At 40.8% G+C, this 26,786-nt stretch overlaps 2 protein-coding genes across 3 annotated transcripts; one reads left to right on the top strand and one right to left on the bottom strand.

Moving 5' to 3' along the window:
* Positions 1-174: 174 nt before the first annotated feature.
* On the bottom strand, positions 175-11,938 carry ercc8 (excision repair cross-complementation group 8). 2 transcript variants are annotated; one of them, XM_063897335.1, is made up of 12 exons: positions 11,556-11,938; positions 10,618-10,713; positions 10,271-10,372; positions 9,812-9,935; positions 8,824-8,905; positions 7,933-8,001; positions 7,565-7,631; positions 6,894-6,997; positions 5,947-6,071; positions 3,255-3,452; positions 1,572-1,667; positions 175-1,189 (listed from the first exon to the last, which is right to left on the bottom strand). In XM_063897335.1, the coding sequence occupies exons 1-12, from the start codon at positions 11,630-11,632 to the stop codon at positions 1,124-1,126; spliced, it is 1,206 nt and encodes a 401-aa protein (XP_063753405.1). In that variant the 5' UTR covers positions 11,633-11,938; the 3' UTR covers positions 175-1,123. The 2 variants fall into 2 exon arrangements, with proteins under 2 accessions (XP_063753405.1, XP_063753406.1); XM_063897336.1 differs by lacking the exons at positions 10,271-10,372; positions 11,556-11,938 and having other exon boundaries at positions 10,618-10,703.
* A 41-nt stretch (positions 11,939-11,979) lies between these two features.
* Positions 11,980-25,990, top strand: ndufaf2 (NADH:ubiquinone oxidoreductase complex assembly factor 2). Its single transcript, XM_063897338.1, has 4 exons — positions 11,980-12,217; positions 21,871-21,960; positions 22,927-22,967; positions 25,427-25,990. The coding sequence occupies exons 1-4, from the start codon at positions 12,103-12,105 to the stop codon at positions 25,661-25,663; spliced, it is 483 nt and encodes a 160-aa protein (XP_063753408.1). The 5' UTR covers positions 11,980-12,102; the 3' UTR covers positions 25,664-25,990.
* Positions 25,991-26,786: the final 796 nt, after the last annotated feature.

Below are 26,786 nucleotides of genomic sequence, written 5' to 3'. Positions count from 1 at the left end.
CTTCAGTGATGCCTCACCGAAAGGTATCAAGATTTACAATAGTACAGAAAGAATATCCTGTTCAAACTTAGTTAATGACTGGTTTCAGTAGAAAAAAGCGAGCTTAGCATGTTTTTTAAAATTTCATACCCTCCTAAAAACCACAAATTACAAAAGTTGGTGAAAGAAACAAGGTAACATTCCCGGTGTTTTTATTATAAGATATACTAGTTCAAACTGTAAAATTCAAGACACTTGAGGTAATGTGACAAAAAGATAAAGTACTGGAAAGAAACAGTATACTGGATAACATTTTTTTTCATAAAACAATTACTTCATATGCTAAAAGATAATGGTATATTTCAAAAGGATAACTTCATCAATGACTGATGTGTGTGTGTTATGTTTTTGGTGTCAGTATTAAGCCTCATTTGGGTCATTCAGTCTGAGGCAACACGTAAAACAATGAGAAGGGTGGGACAGAGAGAATGGATTCACTCTTAGAGCTAGTTTCAACAAACGGCAGACTTACAAACACATGTAAATTGAGCTGGGAATGGCAAGACAATGGTGCGTTTTAATACCTATTACTAACTCCCATGTGGCCAGTCTCTTGTACACTGTGTTTAAAAAAAAACACTTAGAAAGACTCACCCCACATTATACATACAGTACATGTTCAAAATGTCTCAAACTAGTATAATGTCAGCACCATAACGTGTGAGTGTTATAAAATGAAAGTAGATATGATCTGGCTAGTCTCAAAACATAACAATCAAGATATTCTTATTTGCCCAAAATATTGTAGATATTCCCCCAATGATTAAAAACACAAAATTGGCTTGGAACTTGTTGACATGACATTTGCAAAATGTAAGACTTGATATGCATATTAAGGACCCTGCCAGCTTTACGTCAACAAATTAAAATGAAAACATTGCAATATCAAATGTACAGAAACCCATTTTTGCATCTTTATAATATTGTACAATTATTTATACATTCAAATTTACCATTTTTATCTCAGTCTGCAATCATGAAACAAGAGAGGTTTCCCCAAAGCCATAATTATCTTCACATGTTTCACTAGAAGATAATCTTCCAGATGTGTGCACATTTCCATAGCCACACATGGAAAACAGCGTTAGTCTTCATCACTACTCCATGCATCCTGAAAGGCAGGGTTCACCGAGGACTGGTCCGCAGCAGCCTGTAAAGAAGCAAGACTGAATGAAGATACTTGTTTCTAAATAAATAAGCATGCATGGGTAAGACCACTGTGTTTTATCTTATAAATGAACCAAGTTAAAATGGAAAATGACAGGTTGTTTTTGATGGAATGTACTTTGTTTATATGTCAATCAGTGTGTACTGGGTAACTGTCAAACTCTAAATTCTTGAGATGATGTACATCAACAATAACATTTCTGCTATGAAGACCAAATAACAGAATGAAGACATTGTTTTCAGATTGTCATTCCAACATATTGACTCTTGAAATAGAGTTTAACTGTTACATTTTACGATTGAATTGAAACCACACATTTTCATTTTCATGGTCTTGTCTATGTCTTGTTCCCTTTTATTGGTACCTGATTTGCACTTTTTGACTCTTCTTCCACATCTGAGGCACGAGGGACAGGAACCCACGCCAGGATGTTACAGTCTTTACCTCCACTATAGAGCTCCTAAACATAAACAAGAACAATGACACCTAAGTTCTGACACGTTGAGTCACACACGGTTACAGGGAACAAAAGAAGAGCTGCTGTCACAGCATAACTTTCACCTTGAAGCACCTCCGAACAATGACATCAGCACCAGGGCAACAGTACTGTTAACAAGCATGATGGGGACCAAGAGTTAAAATAATTAATACACTTAATGCTGTCCATGCAACAGGGGTGAACAAATGGGACACATTATGTGCGTCAAGGTGCTCCTCAGTTTCCTTAAAACTGAAAAGAGGCCCCCATAAGAAGCAAAACACTTTAAAAAAACGACATCTTCTCTTCCGGGATGAGTGACACGCTGCCAAACTGCATTCCTATGTTTCCCCTGTCTAATCATTGTCACCGGATGTTGGCGTCGGAAAATAGTGACGGCATTGGTTGGCCTTTCCTTTTTTTATTTACATTTATAATGTAAGAATTCTATGATCAACATGAAAACACCCGAGATTTGCAGATGTATTGGCAGACTCCTGATATAAACCAACAGCTTTAATGAAAGCAAATAATGGTTTTAGATAGATGTTACTGTTATTTCAATCTGTGGCCAATTGTGGAAATGGTTTATTTGTCTGTCCATTGTAAAAAATAAAACGAAAAGGCTCTTAACATTGTTTACACCTGCTGTTTATTAATAAGCTTTTACAAGTCTGTATGCTGATATTGCAATTGTCAAATATGGGCACAAAAGTACATATCTAATTAACCCAAATAATATAAAACGTGTTTTTGGCAAAGAAGTGTCATATAGTGTTTATGTTCATGTCCAGCGGAATTCACAGATATTGAGAGCACTTTTACCTTTTATGCAGTACTATTATAAAATGAACTGTGGCATTTATCTCACTTTTATTAATTTCCTGAAAATTAAAATCCTGAACCAGTGGTTGCCTGCCTGTTAGAACATTTGCTCAATAAAACTGTTTACTTAACATTTTTATGTTACAGATAATGATAGTGACAATAAACGGCGAGAACCTAAACTTAACTCTGAAAGAGGAGACAGCGTTACTTTTGTGCAGAGAAACCTTTTGCAAATACAACCCTCGACATTAAGGCAGAGAGCACAAATGGGATTACACAAATGAGGTGCCATTATTTGCATTATAGGAGCTCAGTATAGCTAAGTAGGTGTTAACTTAACCGTGTTATCTGTACTGGGGCAAGTGGCTCATTAGGGACTGCCATGGTGATTTCACATTTTCAATAGCTCTTACTGAGGTGGCAACACCAAAGAAGTCGAAGAGATTAAAAAAGGGGACGAAAACAAACTTCAGTGCTCCAGGTGTAGAGAGACCAGCTAGACCAGACTGGCAGAACAATCAGAAATAGTTGGATGGAAATACAAACAAAGCAACACTGCAGAGAGATGGGTTGATTCATCAGATGCAGAAAACCTCCATTGTTTTTGTCGCTGCTGTTTACATTGTGCCTGATTCAACAAAAGAGTGAACTGCAGGAATGCACTCTCGTTTTTCTGTCTTGCTCAGCTTAATGGACTACTGCATTTAATGGTGCAATTAATACAACTGCATTTACTCTCACCTGGTAGTCTGGGTGAAACTCGCAGCAGTCGACATTGTTGTAGTGACCTCTGAGCGTAGTGACCAGCTCTCCCGTGTGTAGGGCATACACAGCCACTGAGCTGCCGCATGGCACAAACACAAACTCTGGGCTGCAGCCACGTGACACTGTGAATTGTAGTCTTTTACGACTCTCGTTGCAGACCTTCCCGTAATTTACCTGAGGATACAATGAAGACACGCAATGTTCAGAACATATGTGCAGGCCAGTATATAAAACACTTTTTATCGATGTGGGATTAATATGAAACGTTTTTAATACGTATCATGATCTAGAAGATATTTAAAACAATGGCACATTGCTGCATTAATGTGGAGGTTATTACCATCTGTAGATTAGGGGAACAGTGATACCCTTGGCAGGTCTGTGTACTGCAGCATGTGTATGCACTCCATGGGCTCATTCATTAGATAAACCGTAGAGTGAACCACTCAGAAAAAATGCAACCGAAACAAAGGGGATGCTAGACCGTATGATGCTTTCAATTTAGATAACATACTTTCAGACATTCTAAGGCTTTTCCAGGACTTGCAGTGACCCCGAAATCAAGACAAACAGGAACAAACAAGCAAACAATTTCACCTTGATGGTGTATAATTACATGGCTTTATTCATGCCTGGGAAACAGATTTGAATTGTGTAATCATTTCCTTGAAATGTGCAGCAGGCAATCTCATTGCAACTCTTATCTTTGCTGGGAGAGAAGGTCAAACCCTTCGTAGTGTCTAGTCGTCTAGTGTTACAGCCTTAAGATGGAAAAATGTCCACCAGGGCAACTTAGCATGAAGCAGCAGAGCAGAAAATTAAAACAGGAGACCGGAGGAGAGCCCGGAGCAATAGAATGACTTTCCTTAGCTTTATGGTAAGGTAATGTTTCAAGGTTGTGGAGATCTATCTAATATATTTTCCATTTATGTCAGGTGTGTCCAAACTATGGCCTGGGGGGAAAATGCGGCCCGTGGTCCATTTTGAATATGGCCCACACCTGAAACTTATGTTAGTCTTATGTTGTACTTCTTAAATATATATGTAGACACACCTTTATTACACGGGAGTATTCATGAGTTACTGAGCCCAATTTCAAATACATTCAGTCAATTAAAGTTGAAAACTTTTTCCAACAACTCTTATTTGATAAAAAAGAACCCAATAAACTATTTACGTAACAAGCTTGAAATAAACGCTTCATACAGTATTTCCCCTTATTATAAGCATGTTTTAAGGAAGAAGTTTCCAACTAAATAATTGAAACCCTATGGAGAGCTGTGATGTAGACAGTTTCTTTTCTTAAAGTAGTATCAAGCATAATTTACCTACTTATAACTTGTGAGGCAACATAGCTCACTGGCCCAGCACTTTGTATGTTTTTCATGTGTCCCTAAGTGAAAAAAAATGTGGACACCCTTAATTTATGTGTACAAAAAATGACAACCACCAATTTCTCAACCTCTCAGTGCTAAGGGTTTTTTGTCGTTTATTTTTTTTAAACTGTCCAAATTTAATCATACAAAGAGTCCTCAAGAGCCCGTAAGAGCTGTGTAGAGAACAAGGCTGTCCATTATGGTTAACAGTAGCTAAATCATGATGATTGTTAATGAAACATTAATTCCAGGTTTACTTGTTTACATGCTAATACCAACAGAGAATATCAAACCTTTTTTTAAGGAAAGAATCACCGTTAATAATTATCCCCTGTGCCGTTGGTTGAAATTTGAATAAAATTGACCATATAGCATCTATAGTTTTATACCAAAACCAATACTTTTACAGGTCAAATCATTTTGAGAGTATTCTTCAAAATTAAAAACAAATGCATAAATCTTGTGGAGCACCCTAATCACCGGGGGCCTGAAGACGAACATGTGTGATGTGTTTTGTTGTTTGTTCATGGTCAAAACTTGTGCAGCAGCATTCTGTAATCACTGCAGATAAGTTATAGTCTTTAGCCTAGAGGAGCAAGCGACCTGATCTGCTGATAGTGAAAGCTGCTGCTTACGATGGCTGCCACTAAAATACCTCCAGGTCAATTCAGGTTAGTAACCTTCTTAGAAAAAAATCCATCACACATAACTCATTTTAAGTCAGTGAGCTTGTGATAGCTCTTTCAAGATAAAGTAAGGCAGCTTTTAAGCCCAATTCCCTATGGGGACCAATAAAGGTCCATCTTAATCGTACATCAGAGACCACGTTATGACAATAACAGAAATACAGTTACAGGACATCTGCTAAATTATGGTAATATTCCTTTGTTTCTAAAGAACATCAAAGTGAAGACATGTAGGCTGCACTAAAACAGGACCAACAATTAAGCCAATGGAACTTTTCAGTCACTGCCTTTGTCAAAAAAAAGTTTTAAACTGAAACATAACATGGATGTTATGCAAGTACATCATCAACAGTGTACTATAATAAAAACAGGTTACCCCAGGTATGTTACAAGGAGGAAGCATAAACACTCGCACACACACACACACACACACACACACACACACACACACACACACACACACACACACACACACACACACACACACACACACACACACACACACACACACACACACACACACACACACACACACACACACACACACACACACACACACACACACACACACACACACACACACACACACACACACACACACCTTACCAGTGTGTTTTCCCCAGTGGCACTATTCCATAGTCGCATACGGTCATCAGTTCCAGTGGTGAGGAGGTAGAGGCCATCGCCAGTGAAGCACAGGCCGTTCACTCTACCATTATGAGCCGTGTTCACTAACAAACACAAATGAAACATGGTAACATCTATTTGTCATCTCCTTCATCCTCCATCTTTATCAACAAAAGAAACATAGATCATTTTTTTACACAATTGATTATCAATAAATGGCATGCTTTTAGTGTAATGTTTAACATCTCTCGTCTCCTGTTATCAGAAAGGCTTAGATAAACTGTGCAAACTGGTTCTATGACACTGAACCCTTTGATTAGAAACACAAACAGGGCCTCCGGGAGGAAAACACATCCTGTAAGAATGTTGACATCACCTACGGAGAGACAGACTCAGTTGTGTTAACCGGATTAACCGGAAGTTAATAAAATAACAAACAAAGGAAGGATACCCTTAATCGTCCCACAGAGGGGAAATTTACATTCTGCATTTGACCCATCCTAGTGTTAGGAGCAGTGGGTTGCCATATGTACGGCGCCCGGGGAGCAGTGTAGGGAACAGTGCCTTGCTCAGGGACACCACGGTAGCACTTGGTCTTTCGGGGGCCCAAGCCCGGGCCAAGCCCCTAACCACTTTGCCAACACCGCCCCAAAGCAATTTAATGTATCATCATCAGTTACCAGATAACATTAATTCTGTTTCTCTACATCACTGCTTGTCCCCACAGTTTGTACTTCATGATGCTTTTGGGGTTATAAGCACATCATCTCCTGTTGTATGTACATAGTAAATCTGTGAAGCACAGTGGGGTTGCTAAAAGGGCTTTTTTGACAGTTATTGGCTAATTGATATGGTAGGGTGTACCACAGGATGATAAATGAAACAAAGACACTGGAAAACTAAGGAAAGGAGAGAAGTGACAGTACCTGCCTCAGACGAGGCTTTTGATTTGTCTCCATTGTGTTGGTCCAGAGTGAAGAGACTACCGGAAGCCTGACGCACATCCCATACTTTCACTTTGCTGTCTGCACTTAGAAGGAAAATTAGGGAATTATTTTAGTTTTACACTCTCCTGGTTAATTATTAAAGTCCCGTAAACATTTCTAAATAAAGATAAGTTTGATCAAGTCCAGTACAGAGATTTAAACAGCTTCATGTTCACTAGTGGGGTTTTTTAAAGGTCAGATTTATGTTTGGAATTCACATTCAGCTCCATAATAGAAAAGCATTCACTTCTCTGTGCCAGTTGTTTTCAAAATCACTTAAAGTCCGCAGGGAAAGGCAGCACACTAATCCCAATAGGTTAATTAGCATGTCTAATGTAGCATAGCACAGGTGGGGACGGTATCTACCATATGCTATGCTGAGAGGGCCCCTTACAGTTCCACAGTGCCTATCTGCTAGCGATGTGGGGGCATTATACTGGCCTCAGGGTTGCACTGTGGCCAGATGGACAGAAACTGAGAAGACAGAAACTGCTGGGACACAGCCTTGTGGGGATTGTTCTGTGTCTGACACTTTTCTCTGATGTAGACGTAGAGGGCAAAACAGGTGATGCAGAATGTCTAGAGATGGACTGGCAGTTAACAGTGCTTACCTGGCAGTGGCTAAGATGTGATCATATCGGGGCGACCACCGCACAGACAGGATCTCTGATCTGTGACCTGGAGGGAGAAAGTAATTGTTTATGCGTGTGAAGAAAAACTACAACAGCAAATTATTACTGTTGTAGAATTTACAAATTATAAATAACAAAGCCGAGCAAAGGGGATTATATTCCAAAAAACCCAGCATCATTTGCATGATTACAGTTTTTTGTCATTTTTCAATTTTAATATTAAAAGAAAAGACTGTGATATTCTCTTAGATTAATATAGCTATTTACAAGCTCCCCCAGCTCTAATAAAAACAAACGTATACACTCTAATGCGCCATGCTTTCATTTACTGTCTGTAGTTCACAAACCCTGAAGAACATGAATCCGTGAACCAGACTTCAGGTCACACAGCTGGATTTTAGGGTCTTTGGTGCCAACTGGAAAACACAGATACAAAAAGTTAATGTAGGAGATTAAAGAACCTTAAAATAGGGTATTACAAGGGTTGTGTAAAAGCTGAAAGTTCAATGCAATAGGTTAAGATTGAAGTTCCAATCTTACATTCCTACTTATCATCATTATCAAAGTGTACAGGTTGTGGTACATGTGTAAGTATAATCTCCTACAATATGTATGGGAGAGGCACTTCAGAAGATACAAACACCTGACAAACTTGGGCTAACACACCCATCTATACATCGGAGTAGTGCAGGATATTGAGTAACACAACAAAAGAACAAAGAAGGTTTGGAGTTCATTCAAATTGAAACAGCCAGCATTAAGAATAACTGATGTAGTGATGCTTCAGAGTAACAGATTCCTTTTGAAAATCGATGTTTGCATTTGACAAGGAACTTTAACCCACCTAAAAGTGGAGGAAATTAAACACGAAAGAAGCAGACACTGGGATTGTCCCAGGTTCAGAAAAAGGCGTGTCAGAGAAACTGTGTGGGTATGGAGATTTAAGCGCACATTCTCAGCAGGCATGAGAAACCCGTTGGTCCTGTTGGGCAAGGTGGTGAGGTGGCAGAGAGATTCTTATCCCCTAAAATCTGTCAGGCTTCTGTTGCCTCAAGGTACATAGCACTTAGAACCTGGGGTAAAACTGGGGACCACGATAGGAGAAGTGTATGTGGAGCACTGTGCGGAAGCACGCAATACACTGCCTGGAAAAACATTGTGATGACAGGGTAACTGACAACATAGCACTGTTTATTATTCCCCAATGAAAGCAGCGGTGGTTCAATTATGACACACACCTGCAATGAGACTGTGCTTCCTGGCGATGGGGGATAGGTGGTGGCTGTAGACATTGCCCTCAAACTCAAAGACTTCAGCAGGCTGAGGAATAACAAAGGAAGAGAAAGAGAGTGCTGTTAGCTGTACTCAGATTCCTGTGAGTTAGGTGCTATGTAAACATATGTATGTATGCTGAATGATATCTTAATTTAATACCAGAAATATATAGCCATGACCTTTAATACAAAGCCATTGCGTTAGAAATGTAACTCTTACAAATTCACAACATTCAGAATCAGAATCATTGTGGAAAACAAGAGAATTGAAGGAATTAAATAAATTGAAGGAATTAAATAAAACAGAAGAGTAGAGAGAAGAGTAACCATGGCTCAGAAGGCCGCTCACCCGAGCTGCAATGGCGGTTACAATGCAAATTCTTCTGCAAACATGAAAAGCCTCACTGTGCCCCATCTGTCAGTGTGTGCCAGCACCAACCAATGGACACTCACACAGAGGAGGCTCTGTTTGCATAAAAATACCACCAATACACATGGACTTTGTGCGCAACAATGCAAAGCACACATTAATGTGCAAATACACACCACAATAAATAGTTTGATAGGCATAAGTGTGTGTGTTTGTGTGGAACACAGAGACAGACACATGTAGAGTTTAACTCTTAGTAAGTTACACCAATGAATTGTTGCTGGCTCTTTTCTGTCCCTTCCCTGACCTTTGAGGTAACCGCAGTGCCAGTGTAACTCTAGCGCAGCTCTGGCCTGCCATATGGGACTTTTGCATAGAAAGACAGAAAGCATGAAGCAGAAAATAAGAAAGAGAGGGAAAGGGTGGTGGATCTATAACAAAATGTCAGCTAGTTGCTTAAAATACCACTTTAAAATGTGCACCAAGTCCACATAAGTTTATATGTTGATGCAGCTTTATTTTGCCTAGGTTTATACAACACATGTAAAAGGGATTACTCTAGTCTGTGGGTGACAGTCTTACCTTCAGTGTCTCAGAGTCCCAGACCTTCATTGTCTTGTCAAAGGAACTTGAGACAAACATGCCGGTGTCATACGGATACCACTGGACTGTCTCTACGCTGAATTTGTGGACATATCGACTCGATCTAAAAAAAACAAAACATACTTATGTCTTTAGTGATCTGCACCCCCCAGTTATGTTTGAAAAATCAAATGAAGAAATGATTAATAGTGCACAACCACCTTAAACTTTCATGGTGCAAAAGTAAATACATTTAGACATTATTGTTCATAGTGAGGTACCATTGTCACAAATTAGATTTGTATCAGAATCTGAACCATATATTGAAGTGAACCAACTAAGGTTTAGTATGATTTTTCTGTTCACATGATCATTAAAAAGCAGTCATAGGAAACAAAAACTGGGGGAAGGCAGTGCTACCCTCTAGAGGACAGAATGAGTGAAGGCAATAACACCCACCTGCCTACTGTGCAAACTGCCTTGCAGCTGTACTGTTGTTTCCTACTGTAGTTTTCCAGGTCATAGATGACAATCACTCCATCTGCGCCGCCAGACAACATGCTAAACAACAGAGAGGGTTTACTTCACAGACTGCATTACTTCCTCCAACACAGCTGCCACATTTATTTGTAAAAGTAGACTTGCAGAAGTTCTTTAAACAATATTATGCCAGAAAAGTGTTCTGATTACCTATGTTTCTAAAATGTTATTCCCCATGCTCTGTGTAGAAAAAATCTAAATAGCATTTACCTCCATTGCACCGTGGGTCTTATGAAAAACTATGACAAAGGATTAAGTGGACTTACTATCTGCCTTCTACTGCGTCAATGTCAATGGTGTTGATGCCATTTCCATGGACTCTATCAACATCTCTGTCAGGATTCAACTTCAGACTCAGGACCCTTTGGAGATTAAGAAAGGAGGAAGAGTCAAGCATTTTTGGAAAACCAATACACTTTTTAGCATTAAACCTTTGAGGCCCGAGTGGTCAAAAAGACAGAGTAAGGGAAATACGCAATGTTGCATAGAGAAATTGACAGGGTTGTTCTTGAAAAGTCAAATGACATTATGCTTTTTAATATTATTACAGTTTTACAAAAGATAATACATTGCATTATTACATTTTAGTTAAATCAATACTTATGTATGATGGAACTGAAAATGCTACTATCAAATAACATTGTTATTTTTACTTAGTCCACTGTATGCTACTATATGAATGCAGTGCATCCACACAACAAAAAACATGCCATCAAAGAGAGTACATTATCAAAATAAGATAATAGTAGTTGAGAACACAAATATACATACGATGCAAATGAGTCAAAAACAATGGGACTAGTAATACTATTATTATTGTATTTTAATCTAACTCTTTCTGTTTAGTTTTTTATAACAGGTTTCTATTCTTGATTTTACTCATTTTTAATGTTAATGTTATGGCTTTTAATTTAGGCACATTTTATGAGTAAAATGTTGGATGTTTTAAAGAATTGTGATTGAACTGTTTTATTCAAAGTCTAATTTACAAACATTAGCTAGTAAACATTTCTCATTGCAAACTATATAACAAATAATATATAAATTAAAGTACCCCCTAAACAGCAGTCATTTGTTTCCTTTCTACTTCAGATTATTCGCCCCAAGGTGAATAATTGCACACAAATGATATTGCACATCAGAGGTGTTCTAGTCGTTGTTGTGTGATGGTCTACAGTTGATATGAATGATTGTTTTCTCTCACCTCCGCGTTGACTCAGCACGCCTCAATCGCAGAGGATCATCCACACCAGCCTGCCTGGCTGTGAGAAACCCCAACATTGCTTTAATTTGAAGATGATACTATATTAATAAAAGGACTCCGAACTGTACTAACGTTAGCCAACCTAGCTCAAAGGCTAGCATGTTGAGAACATTGAAGTAAGTTTTCAATCGTAACTGAAAAGTTGCGCAGCTCACAAGGCAGGTTGTTGTACATAAAGCTTCTTAATAGTTAAATACGCTGTATAAATGTCAAAAGGGCAGTTTGCTCTGATAATGTCTTGTTTATTTATCTTCAAATTTCTCTAACTTCCCAGCAGCTCAACACAATGAACCGCCATGTTGGAACGTAATGACAAAATTCAATGACAAATGCGATGATTGGCTGTTAGAGAATAGGCGTCCAATCAAAAACCAGCTTATTCATTCTATTCCAAACACATGAAGTCTTGCATAAACAATCCGGTGAGAGGACAGACATCTAACAAGGGACACGAAATTCTCAAAAACCTTCAGGTTTTACTGTGAATATGAACAGGTTTGCTGGAGTTTTACGACGTACGTTTGGAATAGTACGCGAGCACGTTGGGACGGATCATGTGGGAAATAAATATTACTGTATCCCAGAACAGAAGACATGGACAGGTAAATATAATGTAACATGTCGTGTAAATTAAGCTTTGTTGTGCTAACTTTAGCCAGTATTGAATTCATTTAAACTATGGATCCCTACAAATATGCATGTTTTATTTTATTTTTTAAGTAGCGTCTAAACTTCATTACGCTTTTTCTGTCCCTGTCCCTGTTTGTTTACTCCATTGCTAACATAACCTTTCTTACCCTGAGTGTTTTGATATAGCTAATTGAGAATACTGCATACTACATATTGGTATTCTATGTGTATGCAATGTATTGTGCATATATGACTTTCCTTTTTCCCTTTGACCCTTGTAGTGTAAATGTTCGCCGCTAGATGGCGCTAATATCTCAACCAGAACATCTACTTTGTATAAGTTTGTTTTAGTCTGTATTGAAATGCAGCAACATTAACACTCAACTCATTTTGGGGCCACAATAACTGCAGCTCCACTATCATGGGGACTCAAAGCAGAAAGGGTCCTCTTCATTCCCTTTTCAGTATATTTCTATTTAGTTTTGACAAATATAACCCCAAGTGACCCTTACCCCCCATCTCCTTCTGACAATAATACATTCACTCAAATCTTGATATAAAAGGAGTGGTAATACCGTCCACATATACCTTATTTAATTAACCCTTTTTTGTGTTTTTAATATGTTTTAGTCTGCATTTCTCATTCTCATTGCAGTCAAAAATTCACTCATATTGGGGGCCAAAAAGACAACAGTTCCATTGTCACTGGCCTTAAAAGCAGAAAGATGTCCTCCACTGTTGCAGGCGAAATTACTACTTGTCTGTTATGAGGTTTTACAAGGAGGTCATATATCCCTACTGAGACATGGCAGCGCTACAGTTTGTCATGCTCAAGCCAAGCAGTCAAACTGCGACATCAGGCTTATCTATGGTGGAATGCCAATGGTGTCTTTCACACATAGTCTTGATGGCCAAGGACACAGTTGTGGGCCTAGTGGACTCAACGTCTGGTCTTACTGTGAGTCCTTCTTCAGTTTTCCTAACTTTAGGAGGAGAGAGCTAGGCCATTATTATGACACACCGTAGCAATAGAAAAGAAGGTTTGATGGCATCAGGGGCCCTCTATTCATTTAAGAAGCCCACCACATCAATCTTGTGTTTTGCAAAATATCTTCATGGAGGAGATGTTATTATAGCTGACACTTTAAATGAGACAATGAGACGTACACAACAAAAATACTCAGAACATTGACAGTATCTATGTGTCAATATCATATCCACACCTGCAGAGGAACTTGTTTAGGATGAAATATAGTGATGCACTATATCTGCAGTAAGAATGCCTATTCTAGTTTAACTAATTAGCAGAATCACAGCTAATCCCACTTTTCCCTCCCCTTTGGGGCAGGGGTCACAGGTAAAAGAGCACAACCTGCAAGACATGATACTGTTGGTTAACCAGCCATCGACCTTTGACTTCTTAGCAAAGGGTTATTCATTGTGATATTCGTCAGGAATATTATGCCTAAGAATGAGTTCACTTCCATTGCAGACACTGTATTTTTTCTAATATGGGATAAACAATACACAGCAGTTCCATGCTAATCCCACCAACCGATGCTCGTCTTTGTCTCCCTCTCTTGGTTTCACATTATACAACTTCAATAAAGCATGTTCTAAATAGGTATGTTACAGTGCAAACATTCAGTGATGCTTTTTCAGAGTGAAGCCTAGATGTGTTTTTTGCTGATTTGGACCGACCGTTGGCAGGCTCCAGGCCTGGTATCTTTCTGACTGAACTTGACTTTGTGCTTCACCTTTTCTCAGCAGTTTGCAGGGAAACGTGTGCCCACCTCATATTTATAATTCATTACAAGGCTGCTCCTCCACCCCTGGCTGTCAGACTATTTAAATGAGACATCACACAAGCCCATTTTCTAGCACGCTACAGGCTACCATATTCTCTGCCCAATCACAATGACTGACACTGTAGAGTGGCTGGATGGCCTGTGGAAAAACTGGTTTCTGAACAAACACACTGATAAATGCAAGACGGGTGCATACACATATACCCTCATATACGTTTATAATACACAAATATAAATATATGGCACACACATTTTCATCTTTATTTCGACCACTCACCCAGTCTTGTGGAAATAAAGCAGATGCATTATTCAGTCCATATGTCTTGCTAAAGCGGGTTCTTTTTGATCTTAAACTGATAGGCCAAGCGTGGGCTCAGGGCCTTAAGGCATGGACCGCAGGGCTTTCCACTGCAGTGCATAGTGGTTGAAGTAGGTGAGGAGTCTCTCTCTCTATCTCTCTTTCCCTCTCAACTCTGCCTAGTTCTTCTATTCATTTGTCCATCCCTAGTGTTCAGGCAATCCCTCTCTACCTTTATCCATGCTTTGCTGCTCCCATTTTCTACCTCTCTCAATCTGTGTTAACCTTAGAAAACTGGGGCGTAAGCAATTCCGTGTGTGGTAGGCTATATATGAGGGATTTAATGGATGCTAAGAAGGAAAAATAAAAAGAAGAAACTGCTTTTTTATGTGACTCTGTCCTATCCGATCTCAACAACTGCCCATACCTCTCCTTCGAGTGACCTCTTTATTTGCCTCTAGTTAGCCTACTCTTTCCTTCCATTGCCCCCCACTACCTTAGCTGCCTCCTGATTCTCCTTCTTTGAAACATTCTAGTGAAGATTTCTATTCACAACATTGCAGCAGTTCAACAGTGTGGAGGGTTAGACCCAGCAGAGTGCTTTATATCCCCTCTCTCCTCAGATGCTGCTGCACATCAAAATGAAAAGGCCTGAGTCTGAAGTACACGCCTAGAGAGAGAGAATGTCTATCCGTGTCTTTAGAAAAGGTCCAGCTAAGAGGCCTACTCTGTGCTTCTTCCCCACAGGAGAACTATGCTATAGGCTGTGGAGCCCCAGTGATTGTTGTCTATGGCAGGGCTACAAGAGAAAGCCACTGGCAATATGGCCACTGGTCTTTAGAGGGTCTTTGCCTTGGTGTTGGCTCTATAGAGCTGAATAGAGAATCTATATTCTTCTCTCTTTCTGTGTGCGTCTGTCCCCCAGGCCCAGCTCTGCCTCACACTGCATGGGGCACCATGTCATGCTGCCCAGATGAAAGCCCAGCATTCTGCGGATGGGCTCATTCGTCTTCAACAGTGGGCCTGCAGCTTTGACGCCTGCCTTCCCTCCCTTTATTTAGGAAGAGAAGCGCACTGACATTATCGGCCGCTGCAGGCACATTTGAAAATAATTGCCTGTATGATTGCTATTTTTCTTACCTCTTTGAGGAGGTGTAGCCTTTGTCTTGGAATCAATGGCTGTTCAATACTGGACAGAGGAAAGGCAGTTTCCTTTCATGTCTTAGTAAAAAGGATGTATTTTTAGCGCTATTCATTTTAGCAGTGTGTGCCATGCAGTTTTAATCTATTGGTCCTCTCCACTGTGTGGAGAATGGAAGGGATTCAGAGGTTCTTCCGAGGTGCGCCACGCTGTTGCAGAGAAAAGATGCATTGACTTGTCGTCCTATCACTATCCCTCTTTCTTTGTCTATTATTTATTTGGTTCCCTAGCTATGTTCTATGAAGTGAAAAACTGAAAAGGCCTCAATTCTGCTATTTCAGGCTGGGTGACTCTGGGGACTGAGTTAGGAGGTGTGTGTGTGCTGTGATATTGGTGTGTGCATCTGCGGTTGTGTACATGCGTTGTGTGGCATAGAAACTACACTGTGTGTGTGTGCGCACATTTGTATCTGCTTTGTATTTTAAAAAAGGAAAAAAAAAACGGCAAGTGTGTTTTCTCTCCACTTCATGCCCAAACACACTTAACACAACAACAGATGGCTGTGTGTCATCAGAGCGTTGATTCAAGCCGCATATTTCCATGGAAAGAGTCACAGCGGAGAGAGACGAGGGTCCAAATGGCTGTTTATTCTGCCACAAGTCATCCCCAGGGTGTGATGAAGGAAGGTCTATCATACAGTAGGACACCAAGTCAGTGTTTGCAAAGGAGCAGCTATGTCCAGAGCAGCCACAGTAAATCATGTTAATTGATCAGCAGCTTTGCAATGCATGGGGTTTAAATGAAGGTTGTTTAATCGTTAAGGAGACCATGTGGGTTTAGCTCATCTTGCTCTGCACTGTTTGCCAAGTGTGTATTTGTGTTTGTATGTGTATGTGGTGGAACATCATGGAGTGGTTTAACTACTTCATTAAAAAGGCATTTGAAAAGATAGATGCTCACAATAAGAAACAGGCACATTTATTTCTTATGGAAGAGTATTACAAACGGGCCTAGCTCCAATATCGGTACTTTAAAGATCTTGCTGGTCTATTAAACATTGCTTTAACAGTAGACCTGTATCTGTAAAAATGTTTGACTCATTACCTACACATTTAACATGATGCGACGTGGTGAGAAATCCTAGGTAGTTGATAGTGCCAACAAATTACTTACAATAATTCTAGACGCTGTTTCACTGTCCTGTGCATTTATGCGTCTTTCTGGTCAAATGGCCAGCAAGGTGGCTAGGGGGCTCCTTGTCGGTCAGAAACTCAGCCAGAAAGACTGACAGACAGACCAACAGAAAGCAGACATCTCATGGAGCCCGCCGCTGCTTATTCAATTCAGAATATTTTAATAAAGCAGCCAGGCAGAGAGAAATAAGGAGAGGAGTAAGGAAGGAAAGATAAGGCCGACGGAGATTCACAGAGGGTGCAAAAGAAGGTGGGGTATAGAATGTGAGTGACAAAGAACAAGGGGGATGCTGACATATGGGGTGAAATTATATAGTGGGGGAAGAATGGAGAGAGTGAAAGTGAAAGGAGGGTTTCTGACAGAAAGAGGGTGAAATGAGTGGGTGGAACAGGCAGACAGATAGAGGGGGAGAGAGAAGGTGGAGGTAGGTTAATGGAGGAAGAGAGTGGGGGACTGAAGGTGCAATGGAAGGAAAAGGAAGGGGGTTGGATGAGAGTGATGGAGGTGAATAGAAAGGGGTGGACAGCTTGTTGTATGGACATCACACGCAGGGCCCAGAGGAGCCGGAGAGGATGAGGTGGAGGGGGGTGCACAACGCTCCACAGACTCACAAAGGACGCTGACTTCCTGGCTCGCCACGGTCCTTTTCTGTAACCCATCGTGCAGAGAAGGGACTTCAAGAGGACGGGTGGTCTTAAGTGGAAGGGGGTAAAGTATCCCTTTCACCCTCAAGTATGCCTGCGTTTAGTTAAAAGTATCACACGGGGGAAATCAGAGGACGCTTTTCAGCATGTTATTACTTTTTATATGAATTATTCTTCTCTGTTCTGCCGTGAGTCGCTCAAGCCTCAGCGGGATCGACAGCAACAGGGACAAACAGAATGAGGGCTGAATAAAAAGGCAAATAGCAGCAGGCCTACTTTACGCCTGTAAGCCCCTCCTTTTACCAGAATTGATGCAAAACAACGGCTGGCCTTTTCCCTCTAAACCTCATCCAGCGTCACTAGGCTCAGGGCTAATGGGTAACCATGGTTACAGGCCTCACACATCCCCTCAATTTTTTTTACAGGATAAGAGATTGGAGTAGGAGAGAGAGGAGGGAAGGAGAGGGTGCTGGTATTGGTACCTGGTTGCCCTTGTATCACTGATGCTTATCCGATCACTCCATCTTCATAAAGCTGTCCATTACCATGCAGGTATTGGTCCCCCATCCCTCCTCTGCACACGGCTCAGCTGGAGAGAATTAAACTTGGCTCACACCCGGCGGACGGGACCGCTGCTTCTGCTTTTTGTACCACTGCAGTGTCAGGTCCAACACTCACTGCTTGAGTGTACCTCTCGCTGTCATGGAGAATGTGAAGAAGCTCTTTCTGCTGTATTTTCAGAGCGAGATCCAGAAGTCCACCAGTTACACCTCCTTCTGTTTCGTTTTAATCCGATTTTCCATACCCGGATGTTGCCATTCTAAGCGTCTTCCCCTCACAGTTGTGTCTGTAATCAAAGACGGGTGGAGGAGGAAAGCACACAGAGAGAGAAACGCCCTGGAATGACATTGTGGAGGTGAGAAACCTCTCAGGTCGCCCCGAGCAGCTCTCACCTGGGAGCTGATGTGTGAAGTTGGGGGTTGTGTGTGTGCACGCGTGGTGAGTGTGTGTGTTGAAGCAGGTGATGGAGTTTAGCGGGGTGTGTTCAGGGTTCAAAGAGCAGACCTCAGAGCGCATCATGTCTTACTCTAACGAATGGGAAAGATAGGTGTACCTGCTGTTTGATTGGCTTCCGATCTGGCTGCCACGGCAACCCCTCACCCATCCTGTCTCCTCCCTTCCTGCCTTTCCTCTCCCCTCCTCCCCCCCGGTTCCACAGCTAGGCTCACAGATGAGTCGCGCTCAGACAGGTGAGATGGCTCATGAATATTTATGCATTGGGATTTCATTCTGCCTGCCGCTGGCCCCTCCCCCTCAACTACGCAGCGCTGCGTTTGTCCTTCACGGTAAGAGACTGCGTCCTCGCTCCTGTCCCTCAGGTTAATCCTCCTGCTCTCCAGCCGGTGTGTGTGTGTGTGTGTGTGTGTGTGTGTGTGTGTGTGTGTGTGTGTGTGTGTGTGTGTGTGTGTGTGTGTGTGTGTGTGTGTGTGTGTGTGTGTGTGTGTGTGTGTGTGTGTGTGTGTGTGTGTGTGTGTGTGTGTGTGTGTGTGTGTGTGTGTGTGTGTGTGTGTGTGTGTGTGTGTGTGTGTGTGTGTGTGTGTGTGTGTGTGTGTGTGTGTGTGTGTGTGTGTGTGTGTGTGTGAGCATTTGACTGGTAAGTAGGTTTCCCCTTGTGAGTGATGAGAAGAAATACCTGTCACATGGGGGCCCGCTGAGATGGAGAGCTCCTAACACCTTTCATACCTCCCTCTCTCTCGCTCCCTCTCTCTCTGTGGTCTGAACTGTGCTGTCTTGGATCCTGTATGACTATATATGATAAACTTTATGAAACCAACACCAAGGAATATATCATTCAGTTAGTCAATCATGAGAAAAATTAAGTATTTTGACTGATTTGATACCCGACTAGTGAGGTTTTTCAAGTAGAAAAAAAACAAAAAAAACATTTGTGACTGAATCTCGTTAATTTTAAAATTGCATTGCATTGATTTATCGTATTGTGAAGGCTGCTTAATATGTTGTTGACACAATTTGGGATATCAACTTCAAATAAAATCCTCAGACACTAGTTACTTATGATAAATATTTTTTCTTATTTTCATAATTTCAGAGAAAAATGGTTAATCTATACACTTTTTGGGGGGTTGGGTTTGAACAAAACGCTTATTACTACAGCTTTAAATATGAAGGACTTATACAAATGTAATGTATTGTAAAAACACTCAATGGTTTGTTTTTTTTCACTGTTGGTCAAACAAAATAAGCTTTTTTAAGTTAAGGCTCTGTTTTTTGATTGAAATTTATTTTTAAAAAAAGGATCTATGGATTAATTAGTAATGACAGTAATCATTAGTTGTAGGCACCCCCCTCAGCGGAGTAATCACTATGCAAACGATGTGCCAGGCCAATTCTGTTATGCTATGTTACGTGTAATCTGTAATCACAAACCTAATAGCCACAAGTAATCACATTTCTTTACCACTTCTTAAATCATTTCACGTGAGGTCACAGGATGTGTTTATGTTGAGATGTTGTAATATATTTGTAGAATTGCACAGTATAAAGCTTTGGCCTGTGTGTGTTCTTCTGGAGTTGTACCATCTCAAATGCTACCAAGAGAGCGATATTCACAGCAATCCCACTGACAAGCCTCCTCCCAATGTGTATGAATTGGGAGGATCAGCCATGTTTCATAAATATATGTACATACTGTATTTGTTACTCAATCCAAGGATAAAAGCCATGGTGGAAGAGGTTTAGTCATGCTGCAAAAGCAACAAGACAAGAGGAGAGCTATGTTGGAGTGTGACAGAGAGGAGAGGGGGAGTGGGTGAAAGGCACAGCAGTGGAGAGAGATGGAGAAAAAGTGGGTGTCTCTTTTAATGCTTATTAGCCAGGCATTAGTTGTAGTTAAGCACATTGCTTGTGGGGACTGTATCATAATTGTACCATTGTACCAGTCTGCGGCCACCCACACCAATGCAAATACAGATAGGATCTGTTTATAATTAGCATACCTGTTAAATGCATTTGTGAGTATTGCCTAGAGAACAGTCTTTTGTTTGCTGGCAGTTGTTTTTGTTCTGCTATCATGGGGGGTTTTCTAGAAAACCGTTTCTCAGAAGACATTTTAAGGCATGTAAACAAATGTGGAGATCATAGGATACATTTTTACAAATTGCTGGGCCAGCTTTGCAGAACAGGTGAGAGAATGCAGTGTTTTTTGTGAGACCTGGATACAGGAAATCTGGCGCCTGTGAGGCCTTACAGTGACAATCTAGTGGGAACCAAAGCAGAACCGAAGCAATGCTAGCCTAATTAGCTGACCTGATTACTATATAGGCTATGTATGGGAAGGAATCATCACTTTATAAGGCATAATTACAGAGCAGCACATGCATGAAAATGTCTTCATTGGAAAAAAACAAATAAGCTTTTATTATAAGGCAGGAGCAAACACTCTGGTATACACTTAGCCACTTTGAAATGTCATCATTCATTCATCTCTGTCCCGTAGCTATCTGTTATGGCTGAAGTAAACATTAAGGCCATCAGTCTGCGCTGTGCATGGAGGTGGTTGCCTCCATTTGTCCATGTCCAGTCATCTGCGGAGAAACGGTGATGGAATCCTGACAGATTGTCTGTGTTTTGGAGCGTGTTGTTTTCCTTGCCCATCCATTTCTCTTCTCCTAGCCGTGTTTGCCATGCATCATCACTCTCTCTCTCTCTGTTTCTCTCTCTGTCTCTCCCTCCTACCTCCTCCGTCCTTGCTTCATCATTTCTCAGAGGGATGGGAGCGATGGATGGACACCCGGCTACCTGCGAGGAGAAACTATGGAAATACTTGTTTTGAACACTGTATAAAGCTCTCCAGCAACGCACGAAGATACAACACAACTTGCTCTTTTTAATTATGTTGTTCCCTCTTATTCTGTCTTCATCCCTCTCCATTGCCACCCCCCCATATACCTCTGTCTCCATGTCATTGTGTACCAGCCAAACTTGTCTAATCAGCAGATTCGACCAAAATAATTGGCGGTGGCCTTGCTGCTAGCGAGCATCGTGCTGTATACAGATAGGGAGAGGAGCACTTAATATTCCACACAGCTCGTGCCTCTCCTGTTCTCTCTGATATCTGACCTCTTTTGTCTCCTGCTCGGCTTGATGTTGATTTTGGAGGGCATTGTTAGCCAGAGCGCTGTGATTGGAAGAGGCTTTGAGTGAGGGGGGCTGTGGTTGGTTGGGTTAAAGGGAGGCTGATTTGCATAAAGGCTTAGCCCAGATTTGGAGCCACTCAGTGAGATCTGAGAAGAAGGGCCCAAGGGCCACAAGGTAATCATCCATGGCCTGTCACAGTGCTGTCATCCCTCTGTGTATTTGTGTGTCTGTGCGTCTGTCTGTATCTGTGTGTCTGAGAGCATTGTGTCTGCTCGTCTTTGTGTATGTTTATATTCCTTTGCGTTTTGTATGCATCATTGTTGAGCATCTCTATCTCACTCGCCGTCTTTCTCTCTACTTTTGGTTTTGTTTTGTTTCCCAGGCAGGTTGGTCCGTGCCAAGCGGATGGTGGTGGCAGCTAATCCTACAGAATTTGAATATATGGAAGGCAACATACCAACGGAGTGGGACGGTAAGTGTGGACCACACTGTTATACTTTAAATATCACTCAAATGGATAAATGACAATGTTAACAAGAAAGCTACCCATCAGAGTAATCATAAAGTGCTGCTCAAATAAAAATGGAATCACAAATTCATGCCTGTATCTATTGGGGCCTAGGCTCATCCATTGATTTTCTCTTTTTCTTTTTTTCAAACTGCAAGATGGGGGTAGGGAGAAGCGTATTCATGAGTTTATCAAAGACGCCTTCTGCTGGTGTTATACAACCGTATCATAAAATAGTGTTTCAAATTTCGTACAACTGGATACAAACTGTTCCCTCTGTCTCAGACTGGCTTTATCCACCTTAAACCCTTCATCCTGCTTCGCCCCATCCCTCATGCATTTTCATCAGCATGCAAATAAGAAAAGGATAAAAGAGGCCCAGAATCCCTGCGCTAGCTGGAGGAAGAGTTAGAAAAAACCTCTCTCCTTCTCTCTCCCTCTCTCTCTGGCTCCCTTTAACCTGCTCTGCTGTGCAACCGAGCTCAGCCAAAATAGAGCTCCTTTTAAAAGTGAAAAAAGATGACAGACACACACAGTTCTACTCTGGAGGAGAAAGAAGGACAGAGCTACTGATGGAGAATGACAGTGTCTACTTTCAAATTCAAAGATCAGAGCAGATTCCTACTGTCTCTTCTGAGACACAGCACTCAGTGGCCCTGCTCTGCCTAAACTAAGGCAGGATTAGTGTTTTGAGTTTATCATGTGTGTAACTTACAATGCTGCATGTTTCCTTATAGTACAATAAGTGAAGAATAAAAACCTAGATTCTATGTGTTTTCCCATCATGCTCTGTTTTCACCAAGCTACTATAGTGCCCTGAAACTCAGCGATGCTACAGCAGCTTTTAAATATGACTGCAGGTTTTGTTGGGCAGCGTATGTTTGTGTGGGTGTTCTCACTCTTCTTTTTTTCTCCTCTCTCCTCCTCCAGCTTGGATCCGAGGCAGACGGAAGGAGCCCCCCTCTGTCGAGGTACGTCTCCCCCCAGCCTCCCTGCTGTGGTGATGGTTGGACTCTAGAGGGCTGGTTACAAGGGAGGGAAAGAAAGAAGCAAGGAACTGCTTTGATTTGTTTTATCTTACCGTTTGGAGCTGAATCCCGGAACTTTCGGGGGACAGGTGTTAAAATAAACAGCAGCTGAAGTGCATTGATGGCGAGGCGGAGAGTAAAGACAGCTTCTGAACAAACGGCTCACTGACATCATGTCCTAGTTTACTTACTTTTTCCGAGTAAAAGCCTGCTTCTATGTTTTTCTGTGTTTTATTTCTGGCAGTCTCCAGAATAGGAATGGTGAAGGATTGCAGTTTTTCCTCTCGTGTACCTCTCACTGGGTTTATTGCTCTTTAAATGTGAGAATGCTGGAAATTATTTGGACGGCGAAATGTAGGTCTATAGGAAATCCCTTGGAAGGCCGATACCCAGGCACTCTTTCTGTCTCTCTGTCCTCTCTCCCTGCCAGTGGCCAATGCCATCCCCTGTCTCTATTGCCAGAACATTCTCTTCCAATTTTCTGCCTTGCGTCTGCCCAATAGCTGCCATCGACAGCTGGACAGTGTTGATGTGGCCAAGGCTTCACTCCCAGCACATTACCCTACCCCTTGTCACGCTCCCTCTCTTCCCAGTCCAAGCCGACATAAATTGATTGGATTAAATCCTGTCATTAACAGGCTGGAAAAGCAGCTCAGTATGTTTGTCTGTCTCCCCAAAGCGGGGCTTTTTGGCCACAGCTCTCCCCTCTCTTTTCCAGTCCTTCAGTTCTGCCAACACACAACAGCATTATGCCCAATCCTCCCTTCTTTTTTGGCTTCTCATGCTAGGAGAGGCTAACATCACTGGACACTAGTTGTGGCTCAAGTGGGTAACTATTCCACTGGTGGACTGTTTTCAGGCTATAATTGTTTCCATGAGCTGGACTGGTTGTTTATACTGCGAATGCCTCCTGTCATGTTAGTTTACCAATCTGTTCCAAGCACTACATTTTTAACCATGGTTTATTGGACAATATACTGCAGGTTAACTGAACACACTTTTTCTTCTGGTAGTAAATGTCTTACTTTATACTCTACACACACAAACACACATTTGCTCTGGAACATTCCCAGCAACTTTATATCTTTTGACTTTGACCTCATGTGCCTTCAGACAAACAGGGTTAGTACAATAAGGAGGGGACTTATAACTGGTTCTATTTTTCTGGTGAGTTTGGAGGTTCCAAATAGGTAATCCTCTTGTCTTAGTCCATGTATCAAACTTCAGGATACTGCCACCTGAACATTTCCAACATCACAGAACTTTGTAGATGCTGTCTGGTCATAATTCATTTGTCAAGTGTTAGATTATGCCATTTAAACTGTGGTTGCTGCTCTTTCAATTTACCTTGGTGACTATCATGGGCAATATAGCATAGCTCCTATATTTAAATCTATTAGGAAATGTATAAGCAAGTTTTGACTATTGATTTTAAACATATTTGACAATGAAGGATCACTGAACCACAAGCCCACAATTTATTTAAAAAGTTGCATGTAGGGTTAATGCAAGAAATAACAGTACCACTTTACAATAAGACTACCCTTATAAAGGATTCATAAAGGGTTTATAATTAGGTTGTAAACACTTAATCAATAAAAAACATTTATAAACCACTTCTAACATAGTTTTCATACATCAACACAGGCTCACTATTTGGCAAGATGACTAAGCCTTATATTGGCTACCTAGCTTACTACCCACTACGTATACAAGCTTATTAATGATTTATAAAGTGTTCACAACCTAATTAATAAATGAATAACAAACTATTCGTAAACCCTTTATAAGGGTAGTCTTATTGTAAAGTGGTACCGAAATAACATACCTAAAAAAAGGAGTGTCAAAATGTTTTATAGGTTATTTTACAGTTACATTAGTTTAAAACTATTTTCTTATCAGTTTGCATGCTGTTTGGAGACTTAGTACATCTATAACTCACCGTGGGTTTGTTTGGAAAGTGGACTGCACGTTCAGGAGGAGGGGAGTTTAAGTCAACGACCACAAACCTGTAGAAAACACCGCCTGCTTCGGAAGGAAGAAAGCTTATTGACTCACTGAAGTGGGAAGTGTTGATTTCAGCAAAAACTTAAATGAATTCATTTTCAATAGGTTAATCCATCCATCAATCCTCTGACGCTTATCTGGGTACAAGTCATGTAAATCGATTATATCGCAAGAAATTATTGTTATCTATGACTGGAAAGCACTGCTTTGACTGTCAATACATTCTGATTCTAGGCCACATCCTCCCTACGGATTTTCCATCAATCTTTTGACTGAAAAATACATAAATTGTGTTTCATGATGTATTATAACTTAAACCATCCTAAATGTAATATGTTGAATGCTGCAAAAACACTGAATATACATATGAATATGTCCACCTGTGTGTTTTATAGGAGCTGCTGAAGAATCAGACTTACAGAGATAACATCAAAATCAAGGCCCAGGAGGTGGAGGAGAAAGATCAGACCCTACAGGCCAAGGAGTATGAGGATGGTCTTGTGGCGACTCCTGCAAAGACTCTTGCCAAAGGCCATGCAGCTTCCACCGGCTTCGGCAAGCAGGAGATCAGCGAGGACCCCACCAGCAATGCCAACACCTTCCAGCCTGGCTCCTGGTTGCCCAAGAAATAGACTGAGACATCCACATTCACTGAGACCGCTGTACAATAAAATACAATCCAATAGAAAAACCTTGCAATAAAAAACGACCTATGTGAAACTGAGTTTCCCATTCAGTTGAAATTTTGAAGTGTAACGTTAGAAGCAACTTTAAATCTATCAGTTGTATTTAGGCTGCAATCATTTCAAGGGTGTTTCATTGGATTGTTATACATTGTCAGTTTTCTATTTTCATACTCCCTTGCTGTACATTGTATATAATAGAGACAATAGGCGTCTGTCACCTTGAAGCTAAATAACCATAATGATTTAATGGAGCCAAACGGTCTGTTAATAAAGAGCTTGTACTTCCAATAATCATTAAGCGAGCCAATGATAGATACACTGTATCATGCATTGGGATATTGCAAGAAATCCTTTCTTATAAATTGTGACTTACATAACATCTATATTGACTGCTTACTAGTTAAATAAACAATAAATATGGTGTATGTATAAATTAAGGTCATCAGAAGATCAGATCTCAGCTATGACCAAAGATACTGTGCACCTATTTAATCTGTTCTTCAAAGGGCACCATTTTACTTTGTCAAGATGGAAGCATTCTTTTTTAGATGAAGATCCTGTAGGAATATGTAGAAAAAGATCCCGGTTATGTCTAAATTAAACCGTGTAATCAGAAAAGGCGAGAGGCTAAAACTAGGCTTGCATTAAATCTATTTAACTTAGAACATATTAGTATATTAATCCTAAATATTGTCTGCATTACCAAATTCAACAAACTGCGTTTAAGATTCTGCTTTAATAAAAGGCACCTTTGGCAGCAAGATGGTTCCTTACAGCTGCTGAATATGTTTTGCATTTGACCTTTCTGTGCTATGAGGGATATTTAGTGCCTTGGAAATTCTTCTGCCTGTTTGGATGTATCTTTGAAGTTTTTTGGTTTGTTTTCCCAAACAGACTTAATAGGTGGAGGACAGTGCAGACAATGATTTTTTACCAAAATTCACTTCTCACATTCACTTATGCAACTGTAATACAGTTCTAACAGGTGCTAAACATTTGTGATTAACTTGAAGGGATTTGTTTTCGTTGACATTGCAAGGCTTTTTGTGTCAATCTGTACATAAAAATA

This window comes from Eleginops maclovinus, chromosome 12, assembly GCF_036324505.1.
Source record: "Eleginops maclovinus isolate JMC-PN-2008 ecotype Puerto Natales chromosome 12, JC_Emac_rtc_rv5, whole genome shotgun sequence".
Lineage (NCBI taxonomy): Eukaryota > Metazoa > Chordata > Actinopteri > Perciformes > Eleginopidae > Eleginops > Eleginops maclovinus.
This window is presented reverse-complemented; position numbering and strand designations above follow the sequence as displayed.